Source organism: Macaca mulatta, chromosome 1 (genome assembly GCF_049350105.2).
Source record: "Macaca mulatta isolate MMU2019108-1 chromosome 1, T2T-MMU8v2.0, whole genome shotgun sequence".
In the NCBI taxonomy this organism is placed as follows: domain Eukaryota; kingdom Metazoa; phylum Chordata; class Mammalia; order Primates; family Cercopithecidae; genus Macaca; species Macaca mulatta.
This window is the reverse complement of record NC_133406.1, coordinates 73,719,455-73,734,739: the sequence shown is the minus strand read 5'-3', so window position 1 is coordinate 73,734,739 and position 15,285 is coordinate 73,719,455. Positions and strand designations below refer to the sequence as shown.

Below are 15,285 nucleotides of genomic sequence, written 5' to 3'. Positions count from 1 at the left end.
GATGTGTAAGTCTTGGTACACCTGACTGAACTTTGGTTAGATTACCAAGTGTAGTGAAATGTTCAGGATATTTCAGAATTGAGTTAGTATATTACAGATTAGTTTAATCTAATACAAGAGAATGTGGTATGTGCCTAATACAAGACAGGCAATACAAAACATGAGGAAAGTTCAGGGGAGGGAGAAATTCTTTTGGCCTAGGGCACTACCCTACTCTCATGGTCATCTTTCAGACCTAGCTCATCTCATTCATTAATTATTCATTCATTCAAAAACACATATTCAAAACCTACAATATGCCAGGTATTGTGCTACATACTAAGAATGCAAAATGAATATATTACCATTCCTACTCTTAACGTATTTAGTGTATCAGATAGTCATGAGATAGTGTTTTTAAGTGTTAAGTTAAAGTATGTACAAAGATAAAGAGAAGAGGCTAATAGCTCCATCTTGTGCTGGGGTGACAGCAAGGAGTGTTAGGGACATCATAAGGAAGAAATAGGCATCTGCACTTCACCTCGACAATTTGAAGGTCAAATAATAGTCAGGTGGTGGACAGGAGAAGAAAGAAATCTGACAAACGGAATTACAAGCTCAAAGTCATTGTTACAAGCTATGTATTTGCATTTCAAAGGCAACTCCTGTTGTCTTCAAATGTGCTTTAAAATAATTTAAATATCTCATTTATTTTTAAACAGAGCCATTGAACTAAGACTAAACTTAGCAAATGATTTACTTGGTCACAGACATTCCAGAAAACAGTAAAATTGTTAAAATGAAAAAGTCAAAACAAGAGTTTGATTGACACTTGTCTATTTAAACATAACCAGAGTATATTTAAGGGATGAAGCACTCTGTATGGTATTGCTATTGATTTTTATGGCAATATATTCATATTTTAAGCCTTACCTTAGCAATTCTTTGAGGTAGAACTATAGTGGAGGAGTGAAATCTCCTCATAAGAAGTATAATGCTAAGTAAATTCTTGTTTCTCCCTACCCCCTAGATTTAGCAGTATTTACACCCCACCAGTTTCTACTCAGTGCATGCACACATGTGGGCTGTACAAACAGTTCCTGGGTCCTACTGTACACAGCACAGCTGCCACCAGAACACGTGGATTCCCCAGTTCTGACTGTCCTGGATTCTAGAACTATACACGTACAGTAAGTAGAAATGTTGTCTTTCTCTCATGCTGGTTCATGCAAGAATCCCAGTGAGTTTAATCAGGGGAGGAGCTTGTGACATAAAATTAATTTTATTGTGATTAAATGCATAGAAGTGATTAGTTCAGTGGATCTGGGAACCTTTGATTATCACTTGCCAGCCTAATTTCCATTTTGTCTTTATGCAATCAGGCTGAGCCACATAGGTACACAGATTCCATGCAAACTTTAGTAAAGGAAAAACTGATCACTTTCATGACTGCCTTGAACTTTTTATATATGGGGCATTATTTGTAATGATTTGGAATTAGAAAGTATTTATATCTTTTTGAGTATAAACCAGGACCTTCTTATTCCCTTATTACCTGCAACTGATATCAGAAAGGAAATTTCACATATAGGCATGTTCAGATGATTTCTGGTATTAGTGATTCTTGCCCATTTCCTAATACATGAGGTATAAGGTGTACTATTGTACTGAGCTAAAATCTAATAGATCTCTCTTATCAAGAGTTAATACTTGTTCATATTTATCTCTCCTGGTCTCAGTTTTCTTATCTCTAAAATAAAAGTTTAGGCTGAATGAATTATGACATTTATTCAAGCTGAAAAATATTATGATTCACATCTCATTGTTCCATGTCTAAATTCTCCTGTTGGCTTCGTGTGCCACTAAGCCAAGCCACGTGACTTAGCCAAAAAGATCTCCCACGACTCAAGTATTTCTCAGCTTAACAATTTCCTGTCTATTCCTTGATTTGCCCTTCTCATTTCCACTGCTATGTTGTAACCCTCATCTGGAATGCCCTCTGTTCTTCCTTCTACCTATCCAAATCCAATCCATCTGTTAAGAATAAAATCTTATGTATCTAAGTAGTGTGTCACTTCATTCAAGAAATCCTGCCTGATTGTTTCAGCTCTTCCAATCATCAATGTCACTGTTTTCTATAATTGTATATTAACCCTATGTTGGATTCCTGAATTTTCCAGGACAATTATATTGTTCCCTCTTTTCCCTGTATCTAAGTTCTCAGATGTTTTACTTCTGAAGTTTTTGTTCTACAGCTTAAATTCAAAATAAATACTCACTTACACATTTTTGTATTGTTAGCTAATTAAAATTATAAGTAACCAGACGGCAGGAGCCATATCATATTTTATTTTTGCCCCTCAGAATAGGCATTGGATAACTACTTCAGTGTTTTATTTTAAATGAATCAATTTTGAGATTTATATTTTATTTAAAAAGTGTCACAAATCCAAGTTCAAATGTGTCCTTTGAAAATCCTGCATATTTTAGTTTTGACTTGAATGAATGATAATGCTGCATTTTACCATTCCCAGGTGGAAACAACCAAGAAAAATAAGTGGGATTCTGGAACGCTATATATTATATGTTTCAAATCACACAGATGATTTTACAATTTGGAGTGTCATCTATAATAGTACAGAACTCTTCCAGGATCATATGCTACAATACCTTGTACCTGGTAATAAATATCTCATCAAGCTGGGAGTAAGTTTATTTCCATCACTTTCTCTGTTCTCATTCCACTTCATTTCCACTTCTTCTCCCTCTCCTTTTGTCCTATCTTTTCTTTCTCTCTCTCTCAAAAAAAAAAAAAAAAAAAAAAAGAAAAATCAAAATCCTCATGTATTGCTATTTATACTGAAAACTCACTTCCCATCCTAAATGTGAATTCTGTTGATCTAATACCTACATGTTTATTTTATATTATTCAAAATGATAGAATAACAGCCTGAGTCAGTAGATTTTTCCAAGTCAAAGTTGGGATTATCAAGATTTTTAGAATTACTTGTAGAACATCATAATTGTTCAGAACTTTTTCTAAAGTGCCAGGATTAATAAGGTTATTTCTCTGTGGCATTTGTATTCATTTAAAAAACAATGCATAGTATGAAAATTTAGATCCTATATTTTTAAATGGAAGTTTAAATGACCGTCAAATATTCTTGATTGTTGTTACATTCTGGTTTATATTATGCTCATATCTCAGAAGAACAGTCACTTAATAAAACCCCAGAACCAACATAGTTTAGAGGTTCCTTTAGACAGACAATAGCATTTTTTTTTTAAATGCAAAATAGCACTTTTACACAAAGGTCTTTTAAAAGACCTTGATATTACTGTGGAATTTATACTCAGTAGTTCCTTTTGTTTTTTGATGAAATATAATCTTTTTTAAGTTTAATAGCACATCTGAAAATAACTGAATATAAACATGAGATTGTCCCTATTTGTTTTAAACACACTCTTCATTTTATAGCAATACCTATATAAGGATATTTGCTTTGATAAATGCCATAGAAAATATTCTGCTCTTGATTATGAATAAATTTACATTTATGTAGACACTGTGTATGCATTCATTTTACTTAACATGCTCTTGAATGCTCTAAATATTACACTATGAGAAAATAAACTACATTCAACTATTGCTAACTGTCTGACTTAACACCACAAAACAAGGGCAATCAGACAGTGGTAAAAAATACCGTTCAAAACTAACTCCATGTGCCTAGGTATTCCACATAGCAGAGTTTATGAAACAGCACTTTGGTTACTTACAGTTTTATTACCCATTAAGTAAGAAATATACTAACTCGATTTTCAAATGCTAACACAGAAATACAAACTATTTTCAAAATAATGGTAGTATCAAAATCAGGAAGAGTCTTAATTTTTTGGAAGCAACCAAAATTAAACCGAAATTGTGCTCTTGGTTTTTATCAAAAGTAGGCAAATGACACAAAACAGATTCTATTCCTAGGGCAGATTTTAGGATGTGCTGTGTGGTCCATCAGAATTCGTATCAATCTCCTATATTTTATAAATCCTTAATACCTTGAAAATACATACTGGTAGATTAGGAGTCCTCTGCCCTGAGTATTAATTCAGATTTTGCTACTAACTGTGTGACCTAAGGCAAATTCACTTCACCTCACTGAGTTTTATTTTCTTCAAGCCTAAAATTAGAACATTGAACTAAACGATTTTTAATGTCTCTCAGCCATAATATTCTATGATGCTAAAAAAAGTAATCCCAAACACTGTTCTATGGAGTCAAATGCTATCTGTCAGCCACTGAATAGTGTTGATGCGAGACGTTGTAAAGATGTGAAAATCCTTGCCTTAACTCTTGGTGGGGAAATAAACTTGCTCACACTATTTTCGAGTTCACTATATTTATTAGGGCAGAAAATAATATATTTTCAGGAAGGATTCAACTAACAGGTTTTTTACTTAACTCTGTTAAACAGTAAATTAAATGAACCAAAACATTTTAGGTTCATCCTGGTTAATTGAGGGATTATTATATATTTCACAGTTTCAATATAATAACCGGCTTTCAAGGTCATTAGATTCATAGATTGAGAGCAGGTTCTCAGCAAAGTGGAGTTGCCTTTATAGATCATTATAGCATGTTGACTAAGAGCTGGAAAACAAAACATAAGATAACAAAGCCTTTAAGCAGCACTTGGAATAGAAAAAGATACATGGGGATTTGAACCGCTATGATTTACTCTAGGCTTGGAGCAGGTATGTTACTTCATGTAACATCGTTTAGTTTTCACATTTGACTGGATTATAAACTGCTGAAACATAAGGACTGAATCTTTCAAAATTCAATCTGCAGTTTCAAGCACAGGGCCTACTGGAAACTGGAAGCTGAGCAAACAATTCCTGAATGCATGACCACCAAAGACATCATTTCGTAAAGGTTCTAAAACTTTTGATATGAATTCAGTAATTTGCTTGGAAGCATTGGAATTAGCAATGGTGTGGTTCCAAAACATACTCTTTCCACTGCAAGAAAAAAAAATAGCATAATATGTTGCTACACTCAACAAAGGCTATTTTGAAATATGATAGCTCCTAATAAAGAAGACAGTACGTTAAAAATAAAATAAAGAGGCTATTAATATAGACAGCTATCAAGATAGGTGTTGTTTGATAATTTTCATACTACTGCTAGCCATTTGTAACTTGATGAATTCTAAGTATTATATGTTCCTGAAAGATTCCTGGAAATGGCTTAACTTTTTAAGTAATTATGGATCAAGTGGCCTTTTTCTTTTTCTTTATGTTTTAAAATATGTTGCACTCTTAACGCCCTCAATCCCTATGGACCTGAAAATTTACTGGAAAAGAGAATGCTAGTTTGGTCCGGGCACAGTGGCTCACGTCTGTAATCCTAGCACTCTGGGAGGCCCTCGTGGGCAGGTGACTTGAGGCCAGGAGTTCAAGACCAGCCTGGCCAAGATGGTGAAAACACATCTCTACTTAAAATACAAAAAATAGCCGGGCGTGGTGCTGCAAGCATATAATCCCAGTTACTCGGGAGGCTGAGGCATGAGAAACCCTTGAACCCAAGAGGCAGAGCGATATGAGATCTGCCTCTGCACTCCAGCCTGGGCAACACAGCAAGTCTCCGTCTCAACAACAACAAAAAATGGAATGCTAGTTTTGGATTGTCTTAATAGTCATGATTTCAAAAATAATTGATACAAGTTTATTATTTATGCATTTTATTGTACCAAAATTGAATCCCTTATTTGCTCAGATGTTACTCATCATTTCAAGGCAGAGTTATGCCTTTATGAATTTTTCAAAATGGCTATAACTAAGAAAAGCTGAAAGAGATGAGTGAAAACAACTTATTTTAAAGGCTGTCAGGCTTTCAGAGACCTTGCCATTTCATAAAGGCATCTTTAATCAACACCAACATTTTGTTTAGTTTTTCCAAACCAGAATTTTAATCAGCATTCAGCTGTATTGAATGTAGTGGCCTCTGGTGCGGGCAGGTCAAACAAGATACTGATTGGTTCAATTTCATTTAGATGATGTCAGATTAGACCAATTGGAAGCAACTTTAAGAGCATTTATTTTCCCATCAAAGGAACTAAGGTATTGTGTTGCTTACTTAGAACCCTCTAAATACATCCAAAAAGAATGTGGGCAAAACAAAATAAAATAATTTGCAGGTAATTCTGTTATTTCAGCAGCTTCTTTATAAATAATTTCATTTACAAGAAAAATTCTTTCATAAATGCCTTATATTCTTGAGAGATTTCTTTGTCAAGTTACTGGTTTATTGATCTCAGATGACATAGTATAAGAAACAGTCCTTCTAAACCAAAGGATGTTTTTACTTATCCTAGAAGACATCATAAAATCCTCAAAACAAAGTAAATTTTAATTCACACTCTGTTTAAAAAATATACACTTATATGTTGTGTAGTACAGAATTTATTTGGGGAGCGTTAGCAGGGGAAATATCTCAGCACACAACGAAGAAAAAAATAGTGACAAATAGACCATCAGAGTTAAATCCCAGTGTTTTACAAATTTAACAATAAGAAGCTGCAACATTTTTCCCTTCTAAGGGAAAAAAATCTGAAAAATGCAAATGAATTGATTTTTTTTTTCTCCCTGAGAAGTGGGAAGAATTTGTCTTTGACCGTTTTTCCTTTGATAACTCAGCTGTCTCATATGGCCTCTTTTCCTGCCATATTTTCTTGTGGACTTTTAGCACATTTGAAATGTCTGGGGTCTTCAACTTTTTTTTTTCTATTTTAATCGTTGGGCAGTTATTTTTTGAGATAACAGTGACTTGTCCTAAAGTTTTGAGTCAGAGTTTGGCCACATTTGCAAAGATTCCATTCTCAAGAGGAGTATGGTTTTTTTCTTGCATAGAAAGGCACATGCCACAGCTGAGAATTAGAGAAAACCCACAGAGGTTAATTAGGTACCCAATGTTAATGCAATTTCATGCCCAGACCACAATTTAACTCATCTGAAACTTGCTTAAGCTGGTAAGAAATTATCCTGAAGAAATGGGCTACTGCTATAGTCTTGTAATAGCAAGTGAGATGAATATCCATGTTTGTTGACTATAAACTGTTGTTTATGCTTATAATGAAGAATTTGCAACAAGTTTCAACAACGTTGCAAATAGTAGTATACTCCGATATTTTTAAAAAATCTAAAAATCGGTCAGCCTCCTTCTGTCTTTGTGGAAAAGAATATTTACTGCTTTAAGAATCACAAAATCACTCCCTCAGTATCAAACTGAGAAATCAGAGGAGATGCCTAAAGAAAGAGACGCTTTCACTTTTTATCTTAGTAATATCTATCTTACACAAAAGTGAGCTAAATAACTCTGCTTTTTTACACTGTCTTATGATTTTGCTTTATTTTCTTTTTGATTTTGGTAAAATTTAGTACTTTTTGAAATATTTTTAAACTTCGTTGTATCAATTGAAATTGTAACTTGAAGAGATACTGAACCAAGCTTAGTATAGTTTTCAAATATCATTGTTATATAAGGATATAATTACTAATATTTGCTAGCAAATATGGGCTAAAAAACCCCTTAATGTATGTATCAATTTCCTGGAAAATTGCTTGTCCGGTAAGTTTAAAAAAATTATTTGCAGTTTACTCTGAAGGTGTACACAGAAATTTCTGTAACATTCATGTTACCATTTCTGACATTAGTGATACGGAATTAGGGAACAGAGAGTTCTGTGATCATGTTAAATTTATCAGACATGTTTTGATGAAGCCTATCTATTTTGACACATAAGTGAATTATGTGATCCTTTAAGCCATTAAACATTCACTCAACAATTGCTTTGTATTTATTGTTTTATGAGAAACATTGTTTTATTTCGTTTTACTTGGTGTTATACTGTAAACATATTGGTCACACTGTAGAAATAAAAGGCAATTGTATTTGCTGCACATCTTTTCTTCCCTAGAAGTCAGTTGTTTTACCTTAAAGTAGTCTTCATCCTCTAGTACTTTACTTATGTTATGTGTACACATGCTGTGTGTGTGTGTGTGTGTGTGTGCGTGCGTTTAATTCACTCTGAAAAGCTTTGTGCAAGGCTAACTTCAGCAGGGCTGTTTATCCAGTCAATATATGCCCTACATCTCTAGGCTCTCACTTAGGATGCTTCCCTAATTCATACATTCATACTGTCTCGGTTATTCTCTAACTATTGGGGATGGTTATCTCATGCCTTATAAAGCAAACTAAATAAATGTTAAATCTTAACATTGAAATGAATTTATTTTGGGGGAGTAAAGGTAGCACTATATAACAAAATCTGAAACTCTTATTGTGAATTCTCTGTCCTCAATGTTCATGAAAACTTTCGGGACCAAGAGTGAAGTGCGCATTTTTGCATCTCTGTTTAGGCTTGCACGGGTGGTGGGTGCACAGTGAGTGAGGCCAGTGAGGCCCTAACTGACGAGGACATACCCGAAGGCGTGCCAGCCCCCAAAGTCCACTCATATTCACCTGACTCCTTTAATGTCTCCTGGACTGAGCCTGAATATCCGAATGGTAAGTGAACTCTTTTAGCCTCAAGTTAAAAAGATGATTAGCAAAGGTAAATTAATATTCTAAATGGCAGCTTATATGTGGTGCTTAATTTTTAATGATCATTTTAGCACATAAAATACCTAAGATAGTATCATTGTCTGTAGTTGGGGAGATTGTGGTTTTTAGGCTAACACACAATTTTGGTGGCTCAAAAGTGCTCCCTTTTGATAGTTCTTGTGTACTGCATCTTATTGTTTAATATGCTCCAGGAGAGGTGAAGAGAGCAAATGGGGAGGATTCCCAAAAATGCCGTAGTGAGAGTGACATTGTATTTTCAATGACTTTCTGTTTTTAAAAGCCATTAGTTCTTCCTCGGAGAAGGAGAGAGGTGGAAAGTTCATGTACATATGGTGTCAAAATGCTTTTGATTTAATAAGTTTATTTTAAAAGAGGCTACTTGGAACTCTGTATTTTTTAATGTACTATTTATAAATATTTCAACATGCAGTTTTTAAACAACGCATAGATTAAACACACATATATTTATACATATTTAGCTGGAAGCAAGTTCTGTGCATTTCTAAGCAATATATATGTTTTTGTCCAGTTTAGTAAATTAAGTTAGTCAGTTATGTTTCACTAAAATAAAACCTCATTATGAAGAATTTATAGTAGTTTTGAGTAGAAATTGCTTTATTCGTTTAGTGGAAATATCTTTAAGATTCACATAACATAGTACCATTGTTTCACAATGATGGAAGCTTACTTGACATTAAATTTCATTCCTCTTTGAGACAAATATCAAGAAGACTTTTAATATCATAGAAACTCTTTTAAGTAACTCATTACTGAAAATTAAAATGGACTCTTTTAGCATAGGCACAAAGAATGAAAGAAAAAAGTTACAGTTTTATTAGTTTGTCTTATGTTTACTATGATATTAATTATTCCAGCCATCTCATTTTAATTAAACTTTTGGCAAATGCACTAGATATATTTGAGGTAATGGAGAGAATTCTAATAATCAGAGTGAGTTATTATCTGTGCTATTGAAGTTATTCCTGTACTATTACAAATTTTCCAAGAAAAAATAAATGGATGCCTATTTGATACTATATTAAGCCATCAACCATCTTGTTATGATTCTTACTCCACAAAGAACTCTAGTTCATAGGTGACAATGAAAATGTTAATGATTTATTTCAATCAGATTGCTGTGAAATGCTATTACATGATTTGCATAGTAGAACACTTCCCTCCATCCCAATTGGTAAATGCAATTGGAACTACAATTGAACTCAGAATCTTCAATTGTTCAGGGAAATATTTTCCACATTTCAAAGCTCTTTGAATGTTTTGTGTATTTGTGTATGTGTTGCATATTTGCAAGCAGTTTTAAAATGTACTCATCAAGCAAGAAGAATTTGGAAGATTTTGGATATTTGTATTAGCACTTCCATGGTATTCCAAAGTCTTGTGTTTAATCACAGTGGGATTTTTAGAATTTTAATTGTGGTACAATGGTTAGACATTTAAAAGGTAGTTTTATTTTTTAAAAAACTACTCTTTTTTTACTATTTCTCCCCACTTTCCTCCAATTTTTTAGCACTTTGTTTCTCTTGCTGATTGTCTAGAGAGGGATAATCTGATTGTTGGAAAACATCTTGTCTCTCTATCTGTCTTCAAAGTCCCCACGCTTCTCCTCCAATGCCCAAAGAATAAAGTCCAAATTTTTAGTCTGGTATTCAGGTTACTACCAACTTGTGACTCAACCTGAATACACATTGCCTTGTAACACATCTTCCTTTCTAGCCACGCTGTAATATTTATGGCTTAATGTTGGGTTGTGAAACATGGGTGGAGTCAAATAGTCCTGGAGTAAAAAATTGTTTCTAATGTACAGTGACTGTGTTACCTTGGGAAATTCATTAACTTCCATGGACCCCAGTTTCCTTGATTAGAAAATTGAGATTAACAGGCCGGACGCTGTGACTCATGCCTGTAATCTCAGCGCTTTGGGAGGCTGAGGCGGGCAGATCACGAGGTCAGGAGATCGAGACCATCCTGGCTAACATGGTGAAACCCCGTCTGTACTAAAAATACAAAATATTAGCCAGGCGTGGTGGCGGGCGCCTGTAGTCCCAGCTACTGGGGAGGCTAAGGCAGGAGAATGACGTGAACCTGGGAGGCAGAGCTTGCAGTGAGCCGAGATCGTGTCACTGCACTCCAACCTGGGTGACAGAGCAAGACTCCGTCTCAAAAAAAAAGAAAAGAAAAGAAAACTGAGATTAACAATCCCATCCATCAGCACCCTGTCTTTACCTGTAGAAATCCAACTCCTTCTTCTAGGCTAACCGTAGGCCTCTTATTCTATGGAGTCATTCTACTGTTCCTTAAGTTTAACGTAAACTTTCCCTCTTCTCTTGACTATGTGACCTGTTTCTATGCCTTCATAATGGAATTTCATTCAGCCTGTGCTTAAAGTTATTTGGGTATATGTCAAACACTCCCACCAGATGATAAGGACCATAAATCATTAATTTCTCTTTCACTCCACAGAGCCTAACACAATGTTCTACTTTTTATTGGTACCCAATAATATTTAATTCATTTAATGTCTCTTGTGGAAATTACCTTTGATCGGTGGCATATATACTCTAAAGCCCTGGCTTTTTAATGATACCAAGAGAGATGATACCATCCAGTGCCTGCAATATATTTGTTCAAAATGCATTCGTTCCTAAAATATATTTTTCTAGCTGTGTAGGTTCTGGGCCTGGGTTTCTATTTTGGGAGTGTCGATCTTGCATTTGACCAAACAATTTTTAATTTTCTTTTCTGGATTATACCCAATTCAAAGTTAATGGTACTAGGCCCACGTGGCAATATATGCTACCTAATGGTTGCTTTCTAATTTCTGAATATGCTGCAGAAGACAAATACAATTGGAGAATAAGATAGACTTCATTCTTGTGTAACTAAATAAACCCTTTCAAAAGATTTTAAATGGTATTTCTCAAACTTATCTGATTCTTAGAACCATCTTGGGAGCACCAATTGAAGAAGTAGATTCTAGGCTCCACCACGGGCCTCCTAAATAATCAGAATCTTCCACTGCCTTGGTTATCATCAAAATGCTCCTGGGTATTTAATACATTTTCCAACTGAGACCTCTCACAAAATCCTCCACCTGAATTTGTGTTACATCTTCAACTCAGCATATCCAAGTTGATTTCTCCTCACGGTCTCTGTCTCTCTACTTGCTCTTTCTCCTGTATTCCCTCTCTCATGGATTTGCACCACCCAGCCCTGCCAGCCAGGATACTGAGCAGCAGTCTTCACTTTAATCCTTGTTCATCCGTGACTGCTGTCACCACACAACCCCTCGACTGCACTTCACTAGTGAAGGTCATTAATATTGCTTACCCAGATCACTTCAGGAGCCTCTTCATGCCATGCAAAAAATTTGCATTTGTTCATTCAAAGTATGTATTTTGATGGCCTACTAGGTTCCATCACTCTTATATATACAGTGAATTTCCTTGCTTCTTGATCTCAAGGATGTCAGAGTCCCTTGGGGAAAATATCCATATAAATGAATGCTCACAAGGTAGGGAGGTGTACAAGGTGCCAGGTATACAAAGAAGCAGCTCCTAGCGATGCCCTGTGAGATGTGGACATGTCATCCCTCTGCATCCTCATAAAGATGTTGCAGGACCAGAGATATACATGTGTTTAGTCTGAAACTGGTACTACTTGCCTGGTTTTGCACACTCAGGTTTCAAAATCTCGACTCTGTTAGTCAGTTATGTACCTAAAGGAATGTTTTTTCACTAGGGATTTATAAACATGAACAAAGATTTGTTGAGAAAAATTAAACCCACCTTCTATAGTGAGAACTAGATATATTTTTATGCATGCCTATATATGACAAAATATGAAAGGTATAAATGGTTCTGACATAAATGTCCAATTCTTGCCAATCAAACAGTTGGTATCCTTTGGCCACCATGTCGTACGAAACATTCTCTCCTTTTCGTAACTGATTCTGACTGAAATGATCAGCTCCTACTCGTGAAAGTCTGATGGTAATCCTTAACCAGGGCTTTAAGAAAATATCCTCTCCCTTTGTTATTTCAGTTCTCTTCCTTGTCTCCCAACCTGGTCCTTCTCCACAGTGTCTGTGCTGGGGAGCTTGCTAGTTGGTTCAGTACATACTTCATGAGCCCTGAGAATTTTTCCTAATTTGGTGTCTTTTGTTCAGTAGTGTACCAGCAGCTCCAAGAATAGTGCCTTGGCACATAATAATTGCTCAGTTAAAAATTTATTGATCACCATTATTAAAGTAAAAAACAGAAAACAACACATTCTGGAAAGGATGTGGAGAAATTGGGACCCTTAAGTACTGTTGGTGGGAATATTAAATGGTGCATCTGCTATGAAAAACAGTATAGAGGTTCCTCAGATAATTAATAATAGAATTATTATATGATGCAGCAATCCCACTTCTTGAAATATATCCAAAAGAATTGGAAACGAGATACATTGCAGCATTATTCACAGTAGCTAAGAGGTGCAAAAATTCAAGTGTCTATGGACAGATAAATGCATAAGAAAAATGTGATATATTTATACAATGGAATATCATTCAGCCTTAAGAAGAAGGAAGTCCTGTCATACGATACAATGTGGATGAAACTTGAGGACATTATGGTAAATGAAATAAGCCACTCACAAAAAGACAAATACTGCATGATTGCACTTATGTGAGTTTATATCTACAGTAGTTGAATGCACAGACACAGAAAGCAGAATTACAGTTACCAAGGGCTGGGTGGAAGGGGAAAATGGAGAGATGCTGTTCAATGGGTTTAGAGCTTCAGTTTTCCAAGACGACAAAGTTCTACAAATCTGTTGCACAACCATGTGTATGTAGATAACATGATCGTACACTCAAAATGGTTAAGATGCCCAATTTTATGTTGTGTTTTCTACCATAATAAAAAAAATGATATAGGGAGGATGTAATAAAATGCCATAAACTTCTAAACTAGAAAAAAAAAAGATTAAGAGCAGTGTTAGTTTAACACAAACAAATTTGTTGATTAATAATCACTTAGAGATCTATGCATAAAATATGCATTTGTTAAACAAGAGTGAGCTCATACTATTTGCGTTGTTGTGGAGTTTACTTTTCTCACTTCACAATATGGTGCAAACATCGTTCCTTGCAGTTCAGTGGAACGTGACCTCATTCTTTCAAAAGGCGGTATGCAATCCCACTGATGAAACTATAGCTTATAAGACCCATCTTTTTACTGATGGACATTTCTGTGATTTTACTATTACAATGTTACTTGCTATTAATCGCGTCAGTCTGCCAAGTACAGTCTTTAAGTACTGAGTCATTATCACTCGATTCACACCTAAGGCTTTGCTCATCTTCAAATATGTCCTGCTTAATTCTAGTCCCTTGCTTCACATACCTGCAAAAATGATGGTGTGACACTTCAGCTCTGTGTTTCTCTAATCAGAGTCCTTTGCACCCACATTCCCTCTGGCAAAGGTGTTCTTTGCAGGCTGCGATTTCAGACATGATTTTAAAACCGCCGAACAGAGTGACTTTTAGGTCCAAGGTTCCTAGGAACCCTTATTATGTAGGACCTTGATGCTTCCTTTGTAAGACCTTAGCCATCACAGAGAAGTAGCACGAAGGATTACTGTCTAATAAATTTGTGACTTGTATTGTGTAGATTGCAATTGCATAATTAAAGTTATGCTTTTGAGAGCTTCCAAATTCTCATGAGCCATATTCCCTTTTAGAAGCTTAGGCCTTAGAATCCTGAAATATGTTTTTTCTTCACACTTCAAGTCTACCTTGCTAAAACAGCATAGCTATCTGACTATGCCAAACTTATTCGTCATTATCTAGCATAACATTTAAAGTGACACTTTAAACTAATTAGAATATGTGTTTTTTAAAATACTAACTAAAAATATGGAATATAAAATGTTTATCTTTTATTAATAACCATAATTCCTTGTAACTAATCTCTATTTTTACCTAAGTAAATCGACCTAAAATAGTTTCTTTATTAGACTAAGCCGCATGAAGGCAGGAATCATATGTGCCTTTTTCACTGCCCTAGTCCTGGCCCTTGACAGAGTGCCACAGAGTAGAGGGGTGTTATAAAGCTGTCGAATGAATTCATATTGACTGATGATAGGGACAATAACAAAACTGTAATAGTGTTGATGTGAGAAGCATATTCATATGCAATCATACAACATACACAAATGCACACTGTGAGCACATTTTATGATTCTGTTATACAGGTGGGATAATTTCAAAGGCAGCAGAAATGAATCTTCCTCTTGGGCCTGCTGAAGGCTTAAAGCACACACTTAGAGACCCAGTCCTTTTGCTTAAGATTTCATCAGCCTGGTAATCTGTAGATATTCTAATGAAAGACAGCATATAGATTTGTCTTGTTCGCGCTTTGCGTGTCTCAGTATGAAAGGATGTATTTTTACTGTGATCAGGATTTGTTAATAACAACATGGGCATAATTAAGAGAGAAGTATTTAGCTGCGCGTGGCGGCTCACGCCTGTAATCCCAGCAATTTGGGAGGTCGAGGTGGGCAGATCACTTGAGCCCAGGAGTTCGAGACCAGTCTGGGAAACATGATGAAACCCTGTCTCTACCAAAACAAAAAAACAAAAAACAAAGAAAAAATTAGCCATGGTAGTGTGTGCCTGT

At 35.3% G+C, this 15,285-nt stretch overlaps 1 protein-coding gene across 1 annotated transcript in view; it reads left to right on the top strand.

The window, feature by feature from the left end:
- USH2A (usherin) overlaps window positions 1–15,285 on the top strand; it is a 797,990-nt gene that overhangs the window by 419,052 nt on the left and 363,653 nt on the right. Inside the window, exons 32-34 of the mRNA XM_015116260.3 lie at window positions 1,010–1,169; window positions 2,514–2,685; window positions 8,398–8,545. Of these exons, the coding sequence (XP_014971746.3) occupies window positions 1,010–1,169; window positions 2,514–2,685; window positions 8,398–8,545 (480 nt within the window). The remainder of the gene's footprint in view (window positions 1–1,009; window positions 1,170–2,513; window positions 2,686–8,397; window positions 8,546–15,285) is intronic.